Below are 27,611 nucleotides of genomic sequence, written 5' to 3'. Positions count from 1 at the left end.
AACCCGGCCACTGTTAATCGGCCACTTAAGGGCCTCAGTTGGCCTCTGGGTGGGAAGGCTGTCGTCGGCCTATCCTGCCCATGGAAAGATTGCTGGGCAATATGGAGGTGACGGGTCCGCTGCCCCTGCCACCCGTTGCAATACTCCGTGCCCCCCCCACATCCAACCCTGCCTCAAGGCGCCTCCCAAACTCCTGGCCAAGGTGTCTAAGCAGAATAGTTTTAGTTTCATCAATTTTAATTTCCTCACACTCCTATCAAGGTTGATGCTGTCCAGATATCGCACAGACAGTACTGGGGTAAAGGTCGACACAATCAGATTGTTCCAAAAGCCCAAATAAGCCAGCGTTATCATTTTAACATCTTGTATGCTTTATGCAAGTAATTTTGTTTTAAAACCTATTACTCAGAGCGTACGGAAATGTAGTACTTGAATCAAGTGTTAATTGAAGTTGCCTTTTATCATTTAACGGAGTCTTGTGCATCATTGAAATCTTGAAAACCTTTTGTGCATGCTGTTCAGGAATATTGTGTTGATTTCAAATTTACAGTAGCACTCAAATATTAGGTCACTTTTTAAAAAATTACCAGGACTGCCATATTGGCACAGGCCTTCGAGTACCTTGACTGCACTTGTCCTTCTATTTTGTGCAGTCCCAGAGTAATTAGATTTTCAAAAAAGTACAAACTTCTATAAAAAAAAAAATAGGTTTGCAATATTGGAAAATGTCCTCAATGACTCCTATTGTTCAAAAGGATTTATACTGGGCAAAGTGAAGGTAAAGTCCTTCTAATTTAGGAAAGGTGGGTAGATGTTGAGCAAGGATTAAAGTTGCACCCAAATGTCTGCTGGTTTCTTCAGTCCAGTCAATGCACGCGTTGATTAAATCAGTACTCATTATTTTGTTAAATCAAGTATTAACAGAACAAACCATGCTTTATCCAGGAATTGGTATAATTTTAATTCCCATCTCTTAATTAAAGCCACTTTTATGCTTCAGTTTGGATTCACGGAGGCGAGCTTCTTTCTGATGCTCAAAACGCCCATTGACCCATTGTGGGCCTACTAATTGGAAGCCAGATTTGGTAGTAGCTCAGGGCAACGCATGCTAGGATGTGGCTGAAAGTGAGAGCAGTTGAGTTAATAATTTATGTGGAGCTGTATTAGCCATCATGGTTAGACTAAAGTACAGCAATAATATTTTGAAGTTCTCTAATTCCTGTTTACACTTGCAATGGTGTGACTGCTATTTGATTCTTTGTGGCATAAATTATTAAGGCTAGGTCCTTGCTCAGTTTTTATTAGCATAAATTTAGTCACATTGTTTTGTACATGTCAATTCTTTAAGAATGAAATTGTCAAACTGCCAGCTCCATTTGCTCATTGAGTGCAATGTGATGCATTTTGCCTTGGCTACAAAAGGAAGGTGCATTTAAAGGGAAGCTAAATCAGTAAATGAGGGAGAAAGAAGCAGAAGAATGTTTTGACAGGCTGTGATGGAGTAGGGTGGGAGGAAGCTCCAGAAGCATAAACACAGGCATAGACCTGTTGGGATGAATGGCCAGTTTCTGTGCTGTAAAACTCTAAGATCTGTGCATCAGGTCAGAAAATAGCAGTTATAAGTTCTGATTTGTTTCCATCAGAAAAATATCCCCAAAATATTTTTTTGCATTATAGGTCCTGGTAAGTGAAATGCTCTGTTAATAATTGTACATGTGTGCTTCAGGCTTGCAGTGGGCTGCAGTGTGGGTGTTTTGGCATATTGAACAGAACTGTGTGCCTTTATTTCCACATTTGAGTCATTAACCCTTCTTTTCTGGATCAACTCCCAGTTTATTTGATTTAATTTGTTATGCACAAGGCATTTAGTGCACAGTGTACACCATTATATAACAGAATTTTGGTTGTGTTGATGTGGTATGCAAATTTGATTTTTTTTTTTGGTTCTGCATTCATATTCTCAGATATATTTAGAAAAGGGCGAGAAAGTTACTGTACAGTGCATTTTTGTAAAATTCAAAACAACAGTTTACAGAACCTTTTTATATAATCCCAGGAATATATAATCGATCTAACAAACTTATTTCATGTGTGCATGTTAAGTTGATTGTAATTATACGGCACAAAAGGAGTTCACTGCATTAGTCCAACTGACTAATTTGTATGGATACCATTCTACTATTACTATCCTTTTGAACTATTTTCATTCTACTGTTCCTGGTTGACTTTTTTTTTGCTCAGTTTCATGTTTAGTCATGTTTAGTGATGTTTATGTTAAATCCGACTGCAATAGACTACAACAATAGCAGCAAAATAATACATTGTGCACTACTTTACATGATATTGCATTCTTGTCCTTTGAAGGGCTTTCCTCTGATTTACTATCAGCAGTGCCATGAGTGATCAGTGATCACAGTACCAAGAGTTTTAGAAAACCTTTTGTAGCACTGTGCCTCCATCCCATTGGCATTTGATCCTTCGTCAGACAGACAAGATTAAGTTGCCGAAGCTTTTAGGGTTGGGTTCAGGGACCACAAAACACCTTTTGTGCTTGTAAGGGCTTGAACCTTTACAAAGCTGTGCAAGCCTGTTACCACCCCACCCTTGGTCCAATTTTGTCCCTTTCCATCTTGCTGGTGTTACAACCTCAATGAGACTGGTAACGTTAAAACATGAGATATGTGCTCCCCAGACCAGTTTAAAGAATTACATGACAGGATTTCATGATTTAAGACTTTTATTACAACGAAAGTAGAAGAAATCTGCATTAACTTAATAGCGCTTTGTAAGTAACTGATACCACAAATTACAGGGAAGGTACTTTCTTCATTTATTAAAACACTTGAAAACCTCACACCATACTTGTACGTTACACGGCCCACCTTGATGGTGAAATTTTTGAAGCTTAAAGTCCCAATCTCCTCTCAGTTGCAATGGGTTGGATCTCCCAGACCATTCTGAAAGTCAGTGTCCTCTTCGCTCACTTTGAGCTCTTTCGACCTGGACTTCAGTGAATAAGGCAATCTTTGGTGATGCTGTTGGTCTTTTACTTCTCCACGAACCTGATTTGAAAGTTGAGGTTTAAGTCTTTGCAGCCTTTTGCCGTATCAGTGTTCCCTCTCTTTCTCCCTCCTCAGGCTGCCACTGCTGGTTGTCTTCCTTACAACCTGCCTACCTTCTAAAAAAAATCTGTTGAATTTATCCAGATTCAAAAGTCAATAGCCAATTGTCTTTTCCAATATGCAAAACCACTGACTCCTTGTTTAGGATCTGAAAGTCCGGGAGGGTGAAACCCATTGTTCTTCAGATATTATACCCCTGAAGTCTCTGCTTTTCAAAAAGATCTTTGATCTGGGTTCTTTGTTGTCCCGGTAACTAAGATCCCGGTCTTGTCTTTAAGCGGAGTTGATGTGAGGTCACTGGACTTCTCTCTCTCTATCTTAATCTTTTAAAAAATCGCAGTTTCTAAAAAATCACTGTTTTTAAAACACAATCATGCACAAAGTCCAGCATTCATAACACCTCCCTCCTAAAAATGGAAAATTCATTACTGTAGTAATTTTTCTACAACATTATCAACGTGACATTGTAAATATTTCCATTATTAACATTTTACACGGGTAACCAAAATATTTTATATCTCTGGGTTGCTTTTTTCCATTATACCCTTTTTAAAAAATTCTGGTTAGAGCATCAGTAATTACATTGTTCTTTTGTACAATCTTTTGGGTAAATGGTTGTAACATTAAACTCCACCGAAAAACTCTGGTGTTCTTGGTTTTGAACTTCTCTCTAAACCTTAATGGATTATGATCAGTGTAAATGGTTGTTTCCTCTTGGCCATTATTGACATTGTTACGGCCGGGTGGTTCCCATTGTTCATTCCCGCCTGACTGCAGCAAGTGCTTTTGTTATTAGGGTTTTAAAACCTTTTGTGCTTTATTTGTCAAATAAAAAGACATCAACAGGTTTTCTTGTAGGGTTAAAACAGAAGATTAACTATTTATTGAGCAATATACCTGATCCCGAAATTGTTGCAACTGCACCCACTAATGCATTCACTGGCAGCGTGCACACCCACATGACAGATAGAGGGGAAAAGGGGTAAGTGGTTTTAAGTGAAGTAGGGTTTCGGGGTTCATGGTAAACCTGTTGAAATCTCTCGGATGTCACGTTCTCTTTGGTTGTCAGCCTGAGGTGTTTTCAGACTTCTCTGTCAGTTGAAAGTTCAGTTTGAGGACAGGATCACTTCCAATTCACTGCTGCACAAATTGAAAATGTAGGATTCACAACAGGGTGCCTTCCGTATTTGCTTGCTGGATTTTCTCCCAGCTGTTAGCTGGACAAGCTTTCGGGGATATTACTTCCTGGGTCTCCCTCTCCCTCTCTCTCTCTCCAAAGAGCTACCTTTTAAGGTCAAAAATGGTTTCACACCTTTGCCTCTGTTGGGAAACATAGATCTTTCCTGTGCTGACCGACAGTGGCCCAGGATGTGGCACACTGCCTTTGTTTCAGAATAACCCATTCAATTCAAAATGTCTCTTGGTGGGTTCAGGATGGGTATCATTGACACCTCTTAGCTTTGAATGTATTCTTTTGTCTTTGCCAGGCTGTTTTTCAACCTTCGGTGGCCATTTTCTATTAGCACATGGTTCACTTTCTTTTTTTAAAGAAATCAATTTTTGTAACTCTTCAGGGCGAGTTCTTGTAAAGTGCAGCATTTAAAACTATGTATGTGTCACACATCCCCCAAAAGGAAAAAATGAAATTCCTTAGATTTCATTTTTATGTTTGGTTGTTTTTTTTAAAAAAGTGAGGAAGGTACAGGAGTCACACCACTACACACATGGCACCCACACCTCCATCTCGATTGCTACAGTTGGCATTGTCCGAAAGCCCCATTTCTAGTTGAAGTTTGTTTTACATCATCCTTTCTTTGGATGAGGCACAATTGTAATTGAATTATATATTTTGGGTATTGAAGTTTTACCCTAGGAAAGCTTCTGTTTAGAACCTTTGGTGTTCTCTTTTATGTGTTTCCTACTTTTACTGTTCCAAGGCTTGTGATTTGCAAATTTCCATTACTGCATTGTCTGGGTTGCTTACAAATTTCACTGTCTCTAAAAGTTTTAACCCCTTAAATGCTGTTTCCACAGCACATGGGTTTAGAAAAACATAATGCAATCAAACACCGTCAGCATAGTTTTACGAAAGGGAAATAACGTTTGACAAATTTGTTAAGAGTTCTTTGAAGATGTAATAAGCAGAGTGGATAAAGGTGAACCAGTACATGTGTATTTGGATTTTCAGAAGGCGTTTGATAAGGTGCCACATAAAAGGTTATTGCACAAAATAGGAGCTCAGGATATTTGGGGTAATGTGTTGGCATGGATTGAGGACTGGCTAACACGCAGAAGGCAGAGAGTCGAGATCAATGGGTCTTTTTCAGGTTGGAAAGGCATAACTAATGGGGTGCCACAAGGATCGGTCCTAGGGCCTCAGCTATTTACTATCTACATTAATGACTTAGAGGAAGGGACAGAGTGTAGTGTATCGAAATTTGCTGATACAAAAGTAGGTGGGAAGGTATGTTGTGGTGAGGACACAAAGAATCTGCAAAGGGATATAGATAGGTTAAGTGAATGGGCAAAAAACTTGGCAGATGGTCTTCAATGTGGGAAAGTGTGAGGTAATCCACTTTGGCAGGAAGAATAAAAAGGCAGATTATTATTTAGATGGAGAAAGACTACAAAATACTGCAGTACAGAGGGATCTGGGTGTTCTTGTGCATGAAACACAAAAAGTTAGCATGCAGGTGCAGCAAGTAATTAGGAAGGCAAATGGAATTTTGGCCTTTATTGCTAGGGGAGTTAGAGTTTAAAAATAGGGAAGTCTTGTTACAACTGTACAGGGTGTTGGTGAGGCCACACCTGGAGTACTGCGTACAGTTTTGGTCCCTGTATTTAAAGAAGGATATACTAGCGTTGGAGGCAGTTCAGAAAAGGTTCACTAGGCTGATTCCTGGGATGAAGGGCTGTCTTATCAAGAACGGCTAAACAGGTTAGGCCTTTATTCATTGGAGTTTAGAAGAATGTGAGGTGATCTTATTGAAACATATAAGATTTTAAGGGGGCTTGACAGGGTAGATGTTGAGAATATGTTTCCACTAGTGGGGGAATCTCGAACTAGGGGACATAGTTACAGAATAAGGGGGTACAGATTTAAAACTGAGATGAGAAGGAATTTCTTTTCTCAGAGGGTGGTGAATCTCTGGAATTCTCTGCCTCAGAGAGTTGTGGAGGCTAGGTCACTACATGTATTTAAGGAGGAGGTAAATAGATTTTTGAAATCTCGGGGAGTCGAGGGTTCGGCAGAGCAGGCCTGAAAGAGAAGTTGAGGCCTGGGACAGATCAGCCATGATCTTATTGAATAGCGGGGCAGGCTTGAGGAGCTGAATGGCCTACTCCTGCTCCTATTTCTTATTTTCTTATGTTTATTCGTTCAGGTTCTGGCACATTGATACTTATCTCTAGGGTGATAGTGGGTGATAAATTATTTTTTAGCCCCTGTGAGGCGTCGGGGTTCTCCTCGTGTATTTAGTTTTCTGGTGACTTTCATAAGTGTTGTTTAGTTTAGAGATACAGCACTGAAGCAGGCCCTTCGGCCCACCGAGTCTGTGCCGACCATCAACCACCCATTTATACTAATCCTACACTAATCCCATATTCCTACCACATCCCCACCTGTCCCTATATTTCCCTACCACCTACCTATACTAGTGGCAATTTATAATGGCCAATTTACCTACCAAACTGCTAGTCTTTTGGCTTGTGGGAGGAAACCGGAGCACCCGGGGAAAACCCACGCAGACACAGGGAGAACTTGCAAACTCCACATGGGCAGTACCCAGAATTGAACCCGGGACGCTGGAGCTGTGAGACTGCGGTGCTAACCACTGCGCCACTGTTGGTCCTTTTGACTCAACACTAGTCGTTTTTTTTAAAACCACTGAGGGCTGCCTGTATCCTCTCCTTTACCCTTTTTCTCACTGAAACCAAATCTCTTCTCATTATCAACCCTCTTATCTTGCCAGTTTCTCTGAAAGTTTCCAAACTGGGGCCTGTAACTACAGATTTTGTTGGTCAATTCATAATCATCTGCTTTGCTAAGGCATTCCTTATTTTACCAACTTTGTTCTTCCACCTGGGACTTATTCCTGAAGGGATGCTATTTTTAAATTCTTCAATTGGGATTATTTTCCTCAGACTTTCAAAGTCTTGCGCAATCTTCATGGACCAATACCATTGGTCAAATATCATATCCTTGTCTCTAGCAAATTCCATAAATGTCTGGCCCTGTTTCTTTTTTAAATTCCTGAATTTTTGCCTGTGGGCTTCTGGTACCAATTCATAAGCATTCAGAACTGCAGTTAGAACAATTTCATAATCATTTGACTGTTGCTCCTAAAGTGTTGAATACCTGTAGCACTTTTCCCACTAACACACATTGCAATAAAATGGTCTATCTTTGTTTCGGCCTTTCCAACTTCTTGCAATTTTTCAAAAAACACAAAATACTCCATCCTCACTGAATTTAGGCACTAAACGAATATTCCTTGCCAAATCAAAACCAGAAGTTAAATCGGATTCATCCTCAAACCTTTCTGTCACTCCCTGTCCGGGCAACCTAAGCTTTTCTTTGTCCAGTTCAAATATCCTGGTTTTCTTTTTCTAATATTTTTTTTCCTTCCTTTCTTGAATTCAAGTTTTCTCAGTTCAAGTTGTCTGTCCTATTCCCTTCTCGTTCAAGTTCCAGTTGCCTCAATTGCAACTGAATTCCAGCTAACTCAATCTGAGAACTACTGGAGTCATCTTTTTCTTCCTCAAGGTTAAAATGCCGAGCCAACAGTTCAGTTTCAGCCTTTTTAGCTTTTGATTTTAAACTGACCCCAACTTGCCATTAATGCATCCACTGTTAACTGTATCAAATCATTGAAAGTCAAATCATCTCTTTCCCCAAAGGCTTGAGCTTTAAAGTAGACATCCTTTTGAGTACAGCAAAAGTAATTTTGAAAGCTTGTTTGTTTAAATTCTAGCAAATTCCAATGTACCCATTTTGCAGCCTCTGAATTCACATCCCAGACCTGAGCTCAATTTGTTACAACCTCAGTGAGAACCGTTAATGTTAAAACATGAGATGTGAACTCCCCAGATCAACTTAAAGAATTACACTGCAAAATTTCACATTTTAAGTCTTTTTTATAACAACTAAACTAAAAAGAAATCCCCATTAACTAAATAGAACTTTGTAAGTAGCTGATACCACAAATTACAGGGAAAGGTACTTTCTTCACTTATTAAAACGCTTGCATGCTACACTGTCCTCCTCGATAGTGAAATCCTTGCTGCTAAAAGTCCCAAATTCCTCCCTTTCTCAAAGTTAGTGCCCTTTTCACTCCCTTTTTAATACACTTTTGACCTGGACATCCATGAATAAGACAATTTCTGGTTATTCTGTAGGTCTTTTCCTTTTCCGCAAACCTCAGCTTTCAAAACGGGTTCAAGTCTTTTCAGCCTTTTGCCGTCTCAGTTTTCTGAGAACAGGTGTTCCATCTCTTTCTCCGTGCTGAGGCTGTCACTGCTGGTTGTCTTCCGATCTTCCTTACAGCCTCCCTGCCTTCTAAAAATCCGTTGAATTTATCTGGAATGAAAAGTCAATAGCCAGTTGTCTTTTCCAATGTGCAAAATCACAAGTCTGGCTACAGCAGAGCCACCCAGGCTTTCCATTGTTTCCAGGTCTTAGCAACTGCCATATGTATGTACATTTTCAGAATATTTTCTGACTCCTTGTTTACAATCTGAAAGTCTGGGAGGATGAAACCCATTGTTCTTCAGGTGTTATACCTCTGCAATCTCTGCTTTCCAAAAAAGGTCTTTGATCTGGATTCTTTGTTGTCCATTTTTTTGGAGTTCAGTTCATCAGTTCATTTTTACAGTTCATAATTACTCCAGTTCACTTTAGTTCATAACTGTTCCTTGTGTGAGTGTGACAATTAATAAGGTCAGTCTGTTATACCTGGTAGCTGTGGGATTATTTTTGTTGAAATACAGTATTTAGTTGCTTCTTGGCATGTTTAATTACATAGTTATGTTTTTTAAACCTTGTATCTTCAGGATGAAGGAAGGTTCAAGGAGATTGCAATCACGCACCATGTGAAAGAAGGCTGCGAGAAGGCTGATCCCACGCAATTTGAATTGCTGAAGGTCCTTGGTCAGGGATCTTTTGGAAAGGTCAGTGTTTTTTGTAGTTTTGGTTACAGTAGGTTAGAATCAGAATGTTTACAGCACAGGAGGAGGCTTTTTGGCCCATCTTGTCTGTGCTGGCTCCCTGCAAGAGTAATTCAACTAGCCCCACTCCCCTGCCTTTTCCCCATAGCCCTGCAATTTTCTTTCTTCAAATAATTCTCCAATTCCCTTTTGAAGGCCTCAATTGATTCTTCCTTCCAGCACACTCGGGCAGTGCATTCCATATCCGAAGCACTCGCTGCATAAAAAACATTTTGCATGTCACCAGTGCTTCTTTTCCCAATTACCTGAAATCAGTTTCCTCTGGTTCTTGACCCTTCTGCCAATGGGAACAGTTTTTCCCCCTCTACTCTGTCTAAACCCTTCATGATTTTGAACACCTCTATCAAATCTCCTCTTAGCCTTCTGTCCTCCAAGGAGAACAGTCCAGGTTCTCCAATCTATCCATGTAGCTGAAGTTCCTCATCCCTGCAACCATTTTAGAAAATCTTTTCTGTATCCTCTTTAATGCCTTCACATCCTTCCTAAAGCATGGTGCCTAAAGTTGGACCTGCTTCTCCAGTTGAGGCCAAACCAGTGGTTTGTACAGGTTCATCATAACGTCCTTGCTTTTATACTCTATGCCCCTATTTATGATGCCAAGGATCCTGTATACTTTATTAACTGCTTTCTCAGCTTGCTCCCTGCAGTAATTTGTACATATATACTCCCAAATCTCTCTGCTCCTGCACCCCCTTTAAAATTGTACCCTTTATGTTACCTATCCTCATTCTCCTTATCAAAATGATTCACTTCACACTTCTCGGAATTAAATTTCATCTGCCACTTATCTGCGCATTTCACCAGCCTAAGTTCTTTTGAAGTCTATCACTATCTTCCTCACAGTTCATAATGCTTCCAAGTTTTGTGTCATCTGCAGATTTTGAAGTTGTACCCTGTGCACCCAAATCTAGGCCATTAATATATATCCAGAAAAGCAGTGGTCCTAACACCAGTTCCTGGGGAATGCCACCATAAACCTCCTTCCAGTCGAAAAACAACCATTCACCACTATTGCTGTTTGCTGTCACTCAGCCAATTTCATATCCGTGTTGCTACTGCCCGTTGTATTCCTTGTGGGCTGTCACCTTTTATGTAGCACTTTTATCACTTGCCTTTTGGAAGTCAATGTACACTATATCAATTGCATTGCTCTCATCAGCCCTCTGTTACCTCAGCAAAAAACTCAAGCAAGTTAGTTAAACGTGATTTGCCTTTAACAAAAACCCATGCTGGTTTTCCTTAATTAATCCACATTTGTTCAAGTGACTGTTAATTGTGTCCCAAATTATAGTTTCTGAAAGCTTTCCCATCACTGAGATTAAATTGAATGGCCTGTAGGTGCTGGGCTTTTCCTTCATACCTTTTTTTGAACAAAGGTGTAACATTTGCAATTCTCCAGTCCTCTGGCACCACCCCTGTATCAAAGGAAGATTGGAAGTTAATAGCCAGTTCCGCCGCATTTTCCACCCTTAGTTCCCTTGGTATTCTCAGAAGCATCTCATCCAGTCCTGGTGATTTATCAACTTTTACGTACAGCCAGCCTATCGAATGCCTCCTCTTTATCAATTTTTAGCCCATGCAGTGTCTCAGTTACCTCCTCTTTGACTAGGACTTGGGCAGCATATTCTTCCTAGGTAAAGACAGATGCAAACTACTCATTTACTATCTCAGCCATGCCCGCTGCCTCCATTCATAAAATTCCTTTTTTGGTCCCTAATCGGCCCTACTTGACCGTTTATCACCTTTTACTGTTTATATGCCTATAGAAGACTTTTGGATTCCCTTTTATGTTAGCTGTCAGTCTCATACTCTCTGCTTCTTATTTCTTTTATCACTTCCCCTCTGAACCAGCCTCACAGCTCCAGGGACCCGGGTTCAATTCTGGGTACTGCCTGTGCGGAGTTTGCAAGTTCTCCCTGTGACCGCGTGGGTTTTCGCTGGATGCTCCGTTTTCCTCCCACAGCCAAAGACCTGCAGGTGATAGGTAAATTGGCTGTTGTAAATTGCCCCTAGTGCAGGTAGGTGGTAGGGAATATGGGATTACTGTAAGGTTAGTACAAATGGGTGGTTGTTGGTTGGCACAGACTCAGTGGGCCGAAGGGCCTGTTTCAGTGCTGTATCTCTAAATAAAAAAATAAAATAAAACTTTCAATATGTAGCCTGGTACTCAATTGTATTTTTTATTTATTCATTCATGGGATATGGGTGTTGAAGGCTAGGATAGCAATTATTGCCCATCCCTAAATTGCCCTTGCGGAGGTGGTGGTGAGGTGCCTTCTTGAGCAGCTGCAGTCTGTGTGGGGTAGGCGCACCCACAGTGCTGTTAGAAAGGGCGTTCCAGGATTTTGATCCAGTGACAGTGAAGGAACGGTGATATAGTTTCAAGTCAGGATGGTGGGTGGCTTGGAGGGAAACTTGCAGGTGGAGGTGTTCCCATGCATCTGCTGCCCTTGTCCTTCTAGGTGGTAGAGGTCGTGGGTTTGGAAGAATCTGGCTAAGGAGCCTTGTAGTTTTCTGCAGTGAACCTTGTAGATGGTACACACTGCTGCTACTGTGCGTTGGTGATGGAGGGAGTGAATGTTGAAGGTAGTGGATGGTGTGCCAGTCAAGCAGGCTGCTTTGTCCTGGATGGTGTTGAGCTTGAGTGTTGTTCGAAATGCACCCATCTAGGCATGTGGAGCGTATTCCATCACACTCCTGACTTGTGCCTTGTAGATGGTGGACAGGATTTGGGGAGTCAGAAGGTGATTTCTTAGCTGCAGGATTCCTAGCCTCTGACCTGCCCTTGTAGCTACTGTATTTATTTGGCTACTCCAGTTCAGTTTCTGGTTAATGGTAACCCCAGGATGTTGTTAGTAGGGGATTCAGCAATTGTAATGACATTGAATGTCAAGGGGAAATGTTAGATTATCCACCTGAAATCTGTTTTTCTACTTCATCTTTCTATCTCTTTCTTCACCCAGGGAGATCTGGATTTGTTTGTACTGCCTTTCCCCCTTGTGGGAATGTACCTCAACTGTATCTGAACTATCTGTTCTTTAAAAGCAGCCGATTGTTCCATTACAGTTTTGTCTGCCAATCTTTGATTCCAGTTTAATTGGGCCAGGTCTGATCTCACCCCATTGAAGTTGGCCCTCCCCCAATTATTTATTGTTACTTTGGATTGCTCCTTGTTCTTTTCCATAGCCCACCTAAAGCTCATGATGCCATGATCACCATCCCTAAATGTTCCCCCACCAACACTTGACTCACCTCATTCCCCAGAACTAGATCCAGCAATGCCCCCTTCCTCATTGACCAGAAACATACTGATCTAGGAAATCTTCCTGAGCACACTCTAGAAACTCTTCCCCCTTTCTGCCCTTTACACTATTGCTATCCTAGTCTATATTCGGATAACTAAAGTTCCCCATTATAACTACTTGATAATTCTTGTACCTCTCTATAATTTCCTTGCAAATTTGCTCCTATATATCTTTCCCACTGGTTGATAGCCTATTGAATTAAAGGCCAGCTCGGGTCTGCAAATGAAACCCGACCCGAGTCTGTCCATTTTTTCTAGTGCATGACCCGACCCGACCATCAGTTAACCTACCCTCCGTTTTTCACTTTGTTGCTGATCTGCACAAGATTAAAATAACTAACAAAACCACCTTTCTAGTCCAAAAGTTACAATAACAGTGGAGCCACTTACCTGAGGTTGTGATAGAGTGTGCCCGACCCGAGCCCGAAAGCCAGACCCGGATGTGCGACCCAAACCCGACACGTCGGAAAGGATAGCCGGCCTTTATATCTTGTACACCCAGTAGTGTAATGGTACCTCCTTTTGTTTGTTAGCTCCAACCATGTAGATTCTGTCCTTGGCTCCTCCAGGATATCCTCTGTCTCCAGCACTTTTTTTTTTAGAATTAGAATTAGAATATTACAGCGCAGTACAGGCCCTTCGGCCCTCGATGTTGCGCCGAGCTGTGAAACCATCTGACCTACACTATTCCATTTTCATCCATGTGTCTATCCAATGTCCACTTAAATGCCCTTAAAGTTGGCGAATCTACTACTGCTGCAGGCAGGGCATTCCACGCCCTTACTACTCTCTGAGTAAAGAAACTACCTCTCACATCTGTCCTATATCTATCACCCCTCAACTTGAAGCTATGTCCCCTCGTGTTTGCCATCACCATCCGAGGAAAAAGACGCTCACTATCCACCCTATCTAACCCTCTGATTATCTTATATGTCTCTATTAAGTCACCTCTCCTCCTCCTTCTCTCCAACGAAAACAACCTCAAGTCCCTCAGCCTTTCCTCGTAAGACCTTCCCTCCATACCAGGCAACATCCTAGTAAATCTCCTCTGCACCCTTTCCATAGCTTCCACATCCTTTCTATAATGCGGTGACCAGAACTGCACGCAATACTCCAGGTGCGGTCTCACCAGAGTCTTGTACAGCTGCAGCATGACCTCGTGGCTCCGAAACTCGACCCCCCTACTAATAAAAGCTAACACACCATATGCCTTCTTGACAGCCCGATTAACCTGGTTAGCAACCTTCAGGGATTTATGCACCTGGACACCAAGATCTCTCTGCTCATCTACACTAACAAGAATCTTCCCATTAGCCCAGTACTCTGCATTCCTGTTACTCCTTCCAAAGTGAATCACCTCACACTTTTCCGCATTAAACTCCATTTGCCATCTCTCAGCCCAGCTCTGCAGCCTATCTATGTCCCTCTGTACCCTACAACATCCTTCGGCACTATCCACAACTCCACCGACCTTAGTGTCATCTGCAAATCTACTAACCCACCCTTCTACACCCTCTTCCAGGTCATTTATAAAAATGACAAACAGCAATGGCCCCAAAACAGATCCCTGCGGTACACCACTAGTAACTAAACTCCAGGATGAACATTTGCCATCAACCACCACCCTCTGTCTTCTTTCAGCTAGCCAATTTCTGATCCAAAGCTCTAAATCACCTTCAACCCCATACTTCCGTATTTTCTGCAATAGCCTACCGTGGGGAACCTTATCAAACGCCTTACTGAAATCCATATACACCACATCCACTGCTTTACCCTCATCCACCTGTTTGGTCACCTTCTCGAAAAACTCAATAAGGTTTGTGAGGCACGACCTACCCGTCACAAAACCGTGCTGACTATCTCTAATGTACTTATTCTTTTCAAGATGATTATAAATCCTGTCTCTTATAACCTTTTCCAACATTTTACCCACAACCGAAGTGAGGCTCACAGGTCTATAATTACCAGGGCTGTCTCTACTCCCCTTCTTGAACAAGGGGACAACATTTGCAATCCTCCAGTCTTCCGGCACTATTCCTGTCGACAATGACGACATAAAGATCAAGGACAAAGGCTCTGCAATCTCCTCCCTAGCTTCCCAGAGAATCCTAGGATAAATCCCATCTGGCCCAGGGGACTTATCTATTTTCACACTTTCCAAAATTGCTAACACCTCCTCCTTGTGAACCTCAATCCCATCTAGCCTCGTCGCCTGAATCTCAGTATTCTCAACAACATTTTCTTTCTCTACTGTAAATACTGACGCAAAATATTCATTTAACACTTCCCCTATCTCCTCTGATTCCACACACAACTTCCCACTACTATCCTTGATTGGCCCTAATCTAACTCTAGTCATTCTTTTATTCCTGATATACCTATAGAAAGCCTTAGGGTTTTCCCTGATCCGATCCACCAATGACTTCTCGTGTCCTCTCCTTGCTCTTCTTAGCTCTCCCTTTAGATCCTTCCTGGCTAGCTTGTAGCTCTCAAGCGCCCTAACTGAGCCTTCACGTCTCATCCTAACATAAGCCTTCTTCTTCCTCTTGACAAGCGCTTCAACTTCTTTAGTAAACCACGGCTCCCTCGCACGACAACTTCCTCCCTGCCTCACAGGTACATACTTATCAAGGACACGCAGTAGCTGCTCCTTGAATAAGCTCCACATTTCGATTGTTCCCATCCCCTGCAGTTTCCTTCCCCATCCTACGCATCCTAAATCTTGCCTAATCGCATCATAATTTCCTTTCCCCCAGTTATAATTCTTGCCCTGCGGTATATACCTGTCCCTGCCCATCGCTAAGGTAAACCTAACCGAATTGTGATCACTGTCACCAAAGTGCTCACCTACATCTAAATCTAACACCTGGCCGGGTTCATTACCCAGTACCAAATCCAATGTGGCATCGCCCCTGGTTGGCCTGTCTACATACTGTGTCAGAAAACCCTCCTGCACACACTGGACAAAAACTGACCCATCTAAAGTACTCGAACTATAGTATTTCCAGTCGATATTTGGAAAGTTAAAGTCCCCTATAACAACTACCCTGTTACTCTCACCCCTGTCGAGAATCATCTTCGCTATCCTTTCCTCTACATCTCTGGAACTATTCGGAGGTCTATAAAAGACTCCCAACAGGGTAACCTCACCTCTCCTGTTTCTAACCTCAGCCCATACTACCTCAGTAGACGAGTCCTCAAACGTCCTTTCTGTCGCTGTAATACTCTCCTTGATTAACAATGCCACACCCCCCCCTCTTTTACCATCTTCTCTGTTCTTACTGAAACATCTAAATCCCGGAATCTGCAACATCCATTCCTGCCCCTGCTCTACCCATGTCTCCGAAATGGCCACTACATCGAGATCCCAGGTACCAACCCATGCTGCAAGCTCACCCACCTTATTCCGGATGCTCCTGGCATTGAAATAGACACACTTTAAACCAGGTTCTTGCTTGCCAGTGCCCTCTTGCTTCCTTGTAACCATATCCCTGTAATGTTCTCCTTAATCAATAATGGAACCCTGCTTCCTTTCTTTTCTTCTCTATCTTTCCTGAACACCATGTATCCAGGAATACTTAGTACGCAGTCCTCCTGTTTTTTGAGCCAGGTCTTCTTATCATATCACATTCCCACGGGGCTATCTGTGCCTGCAGCTCACCAACCTTATTTACCACGTATTCACATACTTGCACAGTAAACCTAATTTACACCTTTTTGTATTCCCTCTTACTTTGACCCAAATTACTACCTTACTATTTCCGACTGTAGTGCTATCTGTGTCTCCCAGTTCTCTGTGCACCTTGGTTTTCCTCTCGAATATTACCTCCCGGTTCCTGCACCACTGCCAAGTTAGTTTAAACCCTCCACAGTAGCACCAGCAAATCGTTCCACAAGGACATTGGTCCTGGTTCTGCTCAGGCGCAGCCCGTCCATTCTGTACAGGCCTCATCTCCCTGAGAAGCAGTCCCAATGTCCCAGGAATCTAAAGTCCTCCCTTCTGCACCATCTCTCCAGCCACACCTTCATCTGCTCTATCCTATTTCTGTACTCACTGGCACGTGGCAGCAGGAGTAATCCGAGATTACTACCTTTGAAGTCCTGCTTGCTAGTTTCTTTCCTAGCTCCCTGAACTCTGCCTTCAGGGCCTCATCCCTCTTTCTGCCTATGTCGTAAGTACCGATATGCTCGCTGTTCACCCTCCCCCGCTCAGTGACATCCTTGACCTTGGCACCAAGGAGGCAACGTACCATCCTGGATTCACATCTGTAGCCAGTTGTTGGGAAAAACTTGACTAGTCTTTGAAAAACAGACAGGAATATCAATTCATTTGTCCATCTGATCCTTTTTCACTAAACTTCTATGTGCAGATTTTTGGATCACACTTTCTCAGTTGATGATCCAGCCTTCACTGTTATGTGAATGTTCCCTTTCGCTATAAGTCATAACTTGTGGGTTATCCGCTGCGAACTAAACTCACTACTTTCCAACTGCTGAGTTTGCTGTTGTCTATAATTGGTTTTGCATCAAAAATATCTTGGTATGTAACAGTAAAACAGGACAAATTAATGATTCACGCACAGATTGAGTGACATTGGAAAATTATGACAATGCCTCCCTGCTGCGTAAGAGTGTCTCCTTGTATGGAGTTAAAGGGCACACATCAGAAAGTTTCATCTCTAGTCTGGCCAATTTTAGTTTGGGACGATGGGGGAAGAGAGAGGGCTCTACAGTTGGTCTCTGTTCCTAGGCTGGTTAAGACCGAAATTAATGAAGGTTTCCATTTCTGATGTCCAGTCAGTGATGCCTGGAGTATATTTGTGTGGACATTAGATGAAAACTAAATTGGAATCAGGGGACATGGTGCCCCTGATCAAATAACTCACAGACACTTGCTGTCTAAGCATTTTCATGAAGCACCACTTGGGAGCAACTGTGTAGTAAACACTAAGTGTCCAGAAGTTTAATTTTACACACAATTTAAACAGTATTTGCATGCCTTGAGCTTTGCACGTCAGTCTCAGTATTACAGAGTCAAAATGTGCTTGCGTTGACCAATCTCAAAAAAAAAACCTGACATTCCAGTTTTCTCTCCCTCACCAGTTTTTTTCCATCTCTTAAGAGCAAAATACTGCAGATGCTGGAAATCTGAAATAAAAACAAGAAATGCTGGAACCACTCAGCAGGTCTAGCAGCATCTTTGGAAAGAGAAGCAGAGTTAACATTTCGGGTCAGTGACCCTTCTTTGGAACGAGCAAATATTAGAAATGTCAAAGGTTATAAGCAAGTGAGGCGGGGGTGGGGCAAGAGATAACAAAGGAGAAGATTGGACAAGGCCACATAGCTGACCAAAAGGTCATGGAGCAAAGGCAAACAATATGTTAATGGTGTGTTGAAAGACAAAGTCTCAGTACAGATAGGGTGTTAACAGACTGAAGATTGAACAGCAGCAAGTACAAACATGAAAAAAAACAACAGTGGGTAAGCAAACTGAACAAGCAAACTAAGATGAAATGAAATAAACAAAAATTTAGTCCGGCAGGCTGTAGTGTGCCTAATCGGTAAATGAGATGCTGTTCCTCGAGCTTCCGATACGACCTCCTTTTTCCTCAACCGAGGATTCCCCCACACTGTTGTTGGCAGGGCCCTCAACCGTGTCCGGCCCATTTCCCGCACCTCAACCCTCAACCTTTCCCCTCCCTCCCAGAACTGTGATAGGGTTCCCCTTGTCCTCACTTTCCACCCCATCAGCTTCCATATCCAAAGGATCATCCTCCGTCATTTCCGCCACCTCCAGTGTGATGCCACTACCAAACGCATCTTTCCCTCCCTTCCCCTGTCAGCATTCCGAAGGGATCGTTCCCTCCGCAACACCCTGGTCCACTCCTCCATTATCCCCACCACCTCGTCCCCGTCCCATTGGCACCTTCCCCTGCAATCGCAGGAGGTGTAATACCTGCCCATTTATCTCCTCTCTCCTCACTATCCCAGGCCCCAAACACTCCTTTCAGGTGAAGCAGCGATTTACTTGTACTTCTTTCAATGTAGTATACTGTATTCGCTGCTCACAATGTGGTCTCCTCTACATTGGGGAGACCAAACGCAGACTGGGTGACCGCTTTGCGGAACACCTCCGCTCAGTCCGCAAGCAGGACCCTGAGCTTCCGGTTGCTTGCCATTTCAACACTTCCCCCCCCACCCCCCGCTCTCATGCTCGCATCTCTATCCTGGGCTTGTTGTAGTGTTCCAGTGAACATCAACGCAAGCTCGAGGAACAGCATCTCATTTACCGATTAGGCACCCTGCAGCCTGCCGGACTGAACATTGAGTTCAATAATTTCAGAGCATGACGGGGCCCTCCATTTTACTTTTATTTTTAGTTATTCTTTTTTACATTTTTTACAATTTTTTTTTTGTTCATTTCATTTCATAGTTTGTTCAGTTTGCTTACCCACTTTTTTTCATGTTTGTACTTGCTGCTGTTCAATCTTCAGTCCGTTAACACCCTATCTGTACTAATGCTTTGTCTTTCAACACACCATTAACATATTGTTTGCCTTTGCTCCATAACCTTTTGGTCAGCTATGTGGCCCTGTCCAATCTACACCACCTCCTTTGTAATCTCTTGCCCCACCCCCGCCTCACTTGCTTATAACCTTTGACATTTCTAATATTTGCCACTTCCGAAGAAGGGTCACTGACCCGAAATGTTAACTCTGCTTCTCTTTCCACAGATGCTGCCAGACCTGCTGAGTGGTTCCAGCATTTCTTGTTTTTTTTCCATCTCTTCCTCATCTGAGGAATTTATTCCTTCTTGGGATGCCATCTGGTACCTGACCTAATTGGCCATTATTCATATGCAAGCAAGCCTTGATACTGAGCATCTGCAACTGTTCATGCCAAACCTGATCCTGTTGTCTGTCCATGTACAGAGATTCTGGGGTAGTCATTAGGAGCAGGAACCTTGACTGACTTGCCCATCCCATTTGTAGTGCTCCTACTGCCTCCCCACCTGACGTCAGCTAACTCGCAGACTGGGAACTGAAATTAAAAAGTATTTAACACATCTATTTGAAAATCTTCTTGATACTATGTTAGTTGAGGTAATTAACCCCAGTTAAATAAATGGATTGAAACTGTGAAGGGAATTTCAGACAAACACATTCAGCATTTTTTTGCTGGTATTCCAGGAGGTGATTTCAGGGTCTTCACCTTGGTTTTGTCAAACCTCGGGACTTCCTGCCCTCCCTCACCCTGGTTATCAAAGCCCAAGATTATCCCCAAAGAAATCTAAATTCCATTTCCCCTCCCAAGTACTGCTTACTAACAGATATAAACTCAAAAGCATCCATTTTGCAGATCATCTTTGTGTATACTAGTGTATCGGAATAATATATAAAAAACATTTATTTACATTTACATTTTACAGCACCAATACAAATCCCAGAATACTTTTTGATAAAAATGGAGTTTGACTCACAGTTAATCAGTGGCTCTAATTTATCTTCATACATGGCATCAGTACCCCTATTATCAAACAAAAGAATCGTCTGACTCAGTAGAGCTAATGAGCCTTTCACAGTGTACTCCAGTTAAAATATTTTACTGGCTGCTAGTCCAGGAATGATCAGCAGCAAAACTTACATACGTACATATGAACATACGAATTAGGAGCAGCAGTAGGCCACTCAGCCCTTTGCGCCTGCTCCGCCATTCAGTAAGTTTGTGACTGAACTGATTATTATTCCACATTTCCACCTACCCCCAATAACCTTCGACCCCCTTGCTTATCAAGAATCTATCTAACTCTGCCTTAAAAATATTCAAAGACTCTGCTTCCACTGCCTTTTGAGGAAGAGAATTCCAAAGACTCACGACCCTCTGAGAAAAAAATTCTCCTAATCGGTCTTAAATGGGCCTCCCCTTATTTTTAAACAGTGACCCCTAGTTCAAGATTCTCCCACAAGGGGAAACATCCTTTCACATCCACCCTGTCAAGACCCCTCAGGATCTTATATGTTTCAATCAAGTCGCCTCTTACTCTTCTAAATTCCAAAGGATACAAGCCTAGCCTGTCCAATCTTCCCTCATAAGACAGCCATCCGATTCCAGGTATTAGTCCAGTAAACCTTCTCTGTACTGCCTCCATCCTTCCTTAAATAAGGTGACCAGTACTGTACACAGTACTCCAGATGTGGTCTCACCAATACCCTGTATGGCTGAAGCATAACCACCTACTTTTGTATTCAATTCCCCTCGTGCTAAACGATAACATTCTATTAGCTTTCCGAATTACGTGCTGTACCTGCATACTAACCTTTTGCGATTCATGCACTAGGATACCCAGATCCCTCTGCATCTTGGAGCTCTGCAATCTCTCACCATTTTGGTAATATGCTTTTTTATTCTTCCTGCCAAAGTGGACAATTTCACACCTTCCCACATTATATTCCATTTGCCAGGTCTTTGCCCACTCACTTAACCTATCTATATCCCTTTGTCGCCCCCTTATGTCCTCTTCACAAGTTACTTTCCTACCTATCTTTGTGTCACCAGCAAATTTAGCAACCATACCTTCAGTCCCTTCATCTAAGTCATTTATATAAATTGTAAAAAGTTGAGGCCCCAGCACAGATCCCTGTAGCACACCACTCATTACATCTTGCCAACCAGAAAATGACCCATGTATGCCTACTCTCTTTCCTGTTAGCTAGCCAGTCTTCTATCCATGCCAATATGTTACCCACTACACCACGAGCTTTTATTTTCTGCAATAACCTTTGATGTGGCACCTTATCAAATGCCTTTTGGATTGAATTAGCGATTGCAATGAACTGCCAGAGAGATTTTAATTTTTTTCATTCTTGAATTGAGTGAGACGAGGCATGACTGATAAATGTCCTCAAATCCAGGCTGAAAACTGCCCTGTGACTGTTAAATGCTGGCTGGTTGTAAAGGTTCCAAAACCAGTATCTCAAAAGCAGAAGAAAAACAGGCATCTTCTCTTGTTTCTGTAGGACGTTTGTAACATTTGCATGACTTTTTTTTATCTAATCTCTGTTTTTACATTGTTATAACTGGGTCAGAAGGATCTAGGGGTTCCATCTGAGCCTTTGCCTCGTTTAACCATAACAGGGTTTAATCTTAAAACACTGTTTTTAGCTGCCCTTTCATGAATCCTTGTTTAACGTTCCAATTATAAGGCAAAGACATCAAACAGGTTTCCTTAGAGTTAAACAAGAAAGGTCGAAGTTTATTAATCTTAAACTCTAATCTGGTTAACGACTACGAATATGTGATGTGACCACACTAGCACACATATGCGATAAACACCCACACACAGGCAGAAAAAGTAGAAGGAATAAAGGGGAAAAGTTTGAGGCAATATCTGGTAGTTACAGTCCTTCAAGTTCATTGTGGAGTCTTTGGTTGCCATTAAGTCTTGTAATTTGTTGGGGCCCAGTTCATGCTTCAACTTGTTCCGATGTAGGAGTCTTTTCTCTCTCTCGAGGTTTACGTGTCTTTCGTGGGTCTGGTGGCTTGGGAGAAAGCCAGAGAGAGACAGCCAGATGCGAAAGTTGCTTGTTTCAGCTTCAGTTGCACACACTTCTGATCCTTTCTTGTTTGGCACAATTCAAAAAACCCCAGGTTGCCCAGCAGGTTAGTCATATGACTAGCTGGTTTCGCCAGTCCTACCTCTGTGGATTGCATCATCTTAGTAGGGCCTGGAATGCATTTCCTTACACCTTCAGTGTCTGGTGATCAAAATCCATTTGGATTAATCGGAGCAGGGAATAGCCCTTTGTCTCCCCAAGCAGTGTCTCTTTGTATGCCCAGTGCCTGGTGATCTTCCAACAAGTAATTTCTTCACTCCAGCAACAGTTTAAAATCAATGTTCATATGACAAAATTAATATGCCTCATTCTTGGCAGGCGGGGGTCTGCATGACAGTATTATTTTCTTTCTGTTCGAATATTGCACTGATAATACTGTGATAGGTGCCATTAGCTTCATGTACCTAGTGGCAACACCAAAGTAAACTTGCCAAATTTGCTCAGAGCAGTTGGTGGGAAATCTGGTTAGGGTGCTGGCCTCAGCAAATCTTTTAAGATTAGTTTGGTGGTATGCTTAGTGCACTACCACAGTGTCTTAACTCATGAGAAGGACTTCCAAAATCATGGGACATTTGGTGGTTGTCAAGTGTTTTTTCAGACTCATCTTTGTAAAGTGCCCTGGCAGCATTTAGAATGAGAAAATCAATTACACTTTATTAATTCTCACAGGCACCTCTCTAGCAATATCAATTACATTTGGACTGGGAAGGAAATTCATCGGTTGATGCATATTAGCATGCAGCCAGTGTAATTTAGTTCTTCGAGTATTGACTTCACTTTCAAAATATCCCTCACATTCAGATTAGAGATACAGCACTGAAACAGGCCCTTCGGCCCACCGAGTCTGTGCCGAACAAAAGGGCATCTTGTCAGGTTTGGGTAGAAGGCGTTCGGTTAACATTCTCTTTCAAGGATTTTAACCTGCACACTTTTATTGTCATACCCTAGTTTTGATCTCTGAACCTTGTAGCATTGCTTCCAGTAAAGCCCTTTAATAACTTTCACAATTTCTTCTTTGATTATGAAGAAGCATTATTAAGTATTTACAGCATAGAAGTAAGCCATTCAGCCCAGCAGATCCAAGCTGGTGTTTGTTCTCCACATGAGCCTGCTTCCACCTTTCTTCTCTTAATCCCATCAACATATCCTTCTATTCCTTTCTCCCTCAAGTGCAAATTATTGACCTGGTTAAGAAATTGGCTGAGTCGTAGGAGGCAGAGAGTAGGGATAATGGGCAGGTACTCTAATTGGCAGGTTGTGACTAATGATGTCCCACAAGAATCTGTGTTGGGACCTCAACTATTCACCATATTTATTAACAACTTAGATGATGGGATAGAAAGTCACTTATCCAAATTTGCCAATGACACAAAGATATGCAGCATTGTAAACTGTGTAGATGGAAGCAAAATTACAAAAAGATTTTGATAGATTGAGTGAATGGACAAAACTCTGGCAAATGGATTTCAGTGTAAGCAAATGTGAGATCATCCTCTCTGGACCTAAAAACAATAAAACAGTATACTTTCTAAATAGTGAAAAGCTAGAAACAGTAGAGGTCCACAGACCCTTGGGAGTCCAGGTACATCGATCATTAAAATATCATGAACAGATGCAGAAAATAATCAATATTTAGTAGAATCCTGGCCTTTATATTTAGAGGGCTAGAATACAAGGGGGTAGAAATCTGCTTCAGTTATAAAAAGCCCTGGTTAGACAACACCTGGAGTATTGTGAGCAGTTCTGGGCACCACACCTTCGGAAGGCTATATTGGCCTTGGAGGGAGTGCAGTGTCAATTTACCAGAATGATACCTGGATTCTGAGAGTTAAATTACGATCAGAGATCTCACAATGTACAGTTGTATTCCCTGAAATTTAGAAGGTTAAGGGGTGATTTGATCAAAGTTATCAAAGTATTAAGGGGAGCGAATAAGGTAGACAAAGAGAAACTATTTCTACTGTTTGGGCTGTCTTGAGCTAGGGGGCATAGTCTAAATATTAAAGCCAGACCTTTTAGGGTGAAATTAGGAAACACTTCTCCACACAAAGTGAAGGGGGGGCGGTGGGTGTATGCCCACCCCTGTGACTAGTTTGGAGGCAGGGGAGCATTTAATCGGATGGGATGGTGGGTGCGGACCCCGCCATCTTCCTGCCTCCACCCAATTAAGTCCATGGCGGGAAGGCCTGTGGACGGCCTTCCCACCCTGCCACACGCAGAACACGACCAGCAAACCCGTGCACCTCAGTTAATTCTGAAATCTGATCAGAACCTGACTCTGTAGTTGTACGGTTACTTTTCCATCTCTGCGAACTTTGCAACAACACAAAAGTGACAGTATAACTAAAGCTTTAGCCTTGCACAGCAAAAGTATGCTTTGTCTTTTTTTTGCTTTGCTTGATCTGAGTAATATCCACTGGTGGGTAAAAAGAAAGTGCTACTGGGAATGTGAAATAAAATCAGAAAATACTGGAAAAACACAGCAGTTTGGTCAGAACTGACAAAGCAAAGTGAAAGTTTCATGTTGAGACCCTTCCATAAAACCGCTGGTGTGGTGAAGGGTCTACGTTATTTGGGGTAATTATTAAGGGGACATTTGATAGAGGTGTACAAGATTATGACCGGCTTAGGTAAGTTAGACAAGGAGAAACTGTTCCCATTAACTGATGCTGCAAGGACTAGAGGACATAGATTGAAAGATTTGGGCAAGAGATGCAGGGGGAATTTGAAGAAGAACTTTGTTATGCAGCGAGTGGTAATGACCTGGAACTTGCTGCCCATGAGGGTTGTGGAAGCGGAAACAATCAATGATTTCAAAAGGAAATTGGATGGGCACTTGGAAGAAATAAACTTGCAGGGCTACGGAGGTAGAGCAGGGGATTGGGGCTGACTGGATTGTTCTGCAGAGAGCCGGCATAGATTTGATGGGCCAAATGACCGCCTCCTGTGCTGCATATGACTCTCTGATTACTTGCTTTTCATGTAAACATGTAGCTTTGTTCTGCCAACCATTTGGAAAATATTTTTCACAAATTAGGTCCTCGGATTGAGGTGTTTGAAATGATAAAGGGTTTCGATAGGGTTGAATACAGAGAAACTATTTCCTTTGATGGGGAGAATTCAGAGCATGGGGGCATAACCTTAAAGTTAGAGCCAGGCCTTTCAGGAATGAAATGAGGAACCACTTTTCCCACCCAGAGAATAATGGCAATTTGGAACTCTCCCCTGCAAAAGGCTGTGGATGCTGAGTCAGTTGAAATTTTCAGGACTGAACGTTGGATTTCTGTTGGGTAAGAGTATCAAGGGATTATGAAGCAAAGGTGTTGAGGGGCTGAATGACCTCCTCCTGTTCCTTTATTTGATCAGTTAGTGCTTCCTGCACATAGTAATAACTGATCCAGAAATCCAGATATTTCTGAAGTTTTTTTGCCTCCATGTTTTGAATTTTAATTTGCAGCAAAATTGTAACATTTTGTCTTTGCACGTTTCTGTAATCAGGTCTTTCTAGTTAGAAAGGCGGTTGGTCCTGATGCTGGGCAGTTGTATGCAATGAAAGTACTGAAGAAAGCTACTCTGAAAGGCAAGTCTGAATCCATTTCTTCTTACAAGTTTTACTTTTAAATAGTCAATTCCTCACGCTTTGTGAAGGAGGATGAGGAGCACAAAGTAAAGAGGTCACCATTTTTTTTACAATGCAAAAGCAAAGTACTGCAGATGCTAGAAATCTGAAATAAAAACAGAAAATGCTGGAAATACTCAGGTCAGGCAGCATCTGTGGAGAGAGAAACAGAGGTAATGTTTCAGATCAATGACCTGAGTATTTCCAGCATTTTCTGTTTTATTTCACCATTTTTGCAATATTTAGGGATGAATTGTAATAAATAAATGGGCCGTAATAAATCTTCAATTCTTAATAAAAACAAGAAATGCTGGAACCACTCAGCAGGTCTGGCAGCATCTGTGGAAAGAGAAGCAGAGTTAACGTTTCGGGTCAGTGACCCTTCTTCAAAAGGGTCTTTTCACATCTCTTTCCACAGATGCTGCCAGACCTGCTGAGTGGTTCCAGCATTTCTTGTTTTTATTTCAGATTTCTAGCATCTGCAGTATTTTGCTTTTACTTCAATTCTTAATGTTTGACCATAAAAAAAACTGCAGAAAATATTGATTGCCAATCCTTTGACATTGCTTGATGTGAATATTTTTAGACTTCTGAAGAGGACTTCAGACCACAATAGGCATAATTAGCTGGTCAGTCATAGAGTACAAATAAAAGAGCTCTGGTGCATTTTAAGTCAAATTCTAAAGACTCCTGAGTGAAGTGAATTCTAACAGATGCAGTTGCCAGATTGTTTAGCTCAGTGCTTCTAATAAACATTTGACACTGTTGACATTATTTCACTCTTGGCTGTAAATAAAATGTCATTCATTTGGTGTGGGAGTTTTAACTGGCAAGGCTTTCAGATCTCTTCTAGTAGTTTTGGTAAATATGCACGATACCAACTGCTTTAAGTAAATTGAAGTGACATTTTCCTTGGGAGAAATAAAAGGCTTGATGTACCAGAAATGAAGTACCCTGGAAGTTGGGGAAGGGTAAGTTTCTTGATGATCTCATCTTCACTCGTGGTATATAACTGCCGATTCTCTGAAGTTTCTAACTGCAAGCTTTCCTCAGTTTTGCACCATCTTGATCTGTCCTCATGGGGTTGATGTGCCCCACAATGGCAAAAAATAAAACCCAAGGAGGCACCCGCACAAGTTCTGACGACAGATGAATGACCTGAAACGTTAACTCTGTTTTTCTCTCCGCAGATGCTGCCTGATTTGAGTATTTGTAGCACTTACTGTTTTTATTTCATAGTTCCAGCTTCTCAGCATCTGGAATATTTTGCTTTTGTGTTTGTGCAAGTTATTATTGGATTCAGTTGTTTGATGAAGAATTTAATGAGTACATTTTGTAACTAAGGAGGCAAAATCTAGGATAGTCAATAAGAATTGATGGCGAGTCTTGTTTACTTTTTTCTTTATACTTGATATTACATAAGCATGTCTGAAGGATATGGTTTTAGTTCCAGTGGGAAAGGGCAGGACAATTGGCTTGGTGCCGACAGCTACAGTTGGTAAGCTAGGATCGGCACAGGTGGAAGGAGCTGAATGCTCACCTCCTATGATGTGGTTTCTACAGCTCAATGAACTTCTAAATTTGTTTTTCAATGACTGCATTTTTTTTAATTTCCAGTTCGGGATCGTGTCCGAACAAAAATGGAACGAGATATTCTAGTGGAAGTAAACCATCCATTTATAGTTAAATTACACTATGGCAAGTACTAAACTCACTCTCCTCTTAAA

General features: G+C 42.0%; 1 protein-coding gene across 1 annotated transcript in view; it reads left to right on the top strand.

The window, feature by feature from the left end:
* The window catches only part of rps6kal (ribosomal protein S6 kinase a, like), a 182,660-nt gene that overhangs the window by 86,073 nt on the left and 68,976 nt on the right, over positions 1-27,611 (top strand). The window contains exons 2-4 of the mRNA XM_068047782.1: positions 9,174-9,290; positions 25,764-25,845; positions 27,502-27,582. Coding sequence (XP_067903883.1) covers positions 9,174-9,290; positions 25,764-25,845; positions 27,502-27,582 — 280 coding nt within the window. The remainder of the gene's footprint in view (positions 1-9,173; positions 9,291-25,763; positions 25,846-27,501; positions 27,583-27,611) is intronic.

Source organism: Heterodontus francisci, chromosome 15 (genome assembly GCF_036365525.1).
Source record: "Heterodontus francisci isolate sHetFra1 chromosome 15, sHetFra1.hap1, whole genome shotgun sequence".
In the NCBI taxonomy this organism is placed as follows: Eukaryota; Metazoa; Chordata; class Chondrichthyes; order Heterodontiformes; family Heterodontidae; genus Heterodontus; species Heterodontus francisci.
Note: the sequence above shows the minus strand (reverse complement) of the source record. Positions and strands in the feature narration are given on the sequence as shown.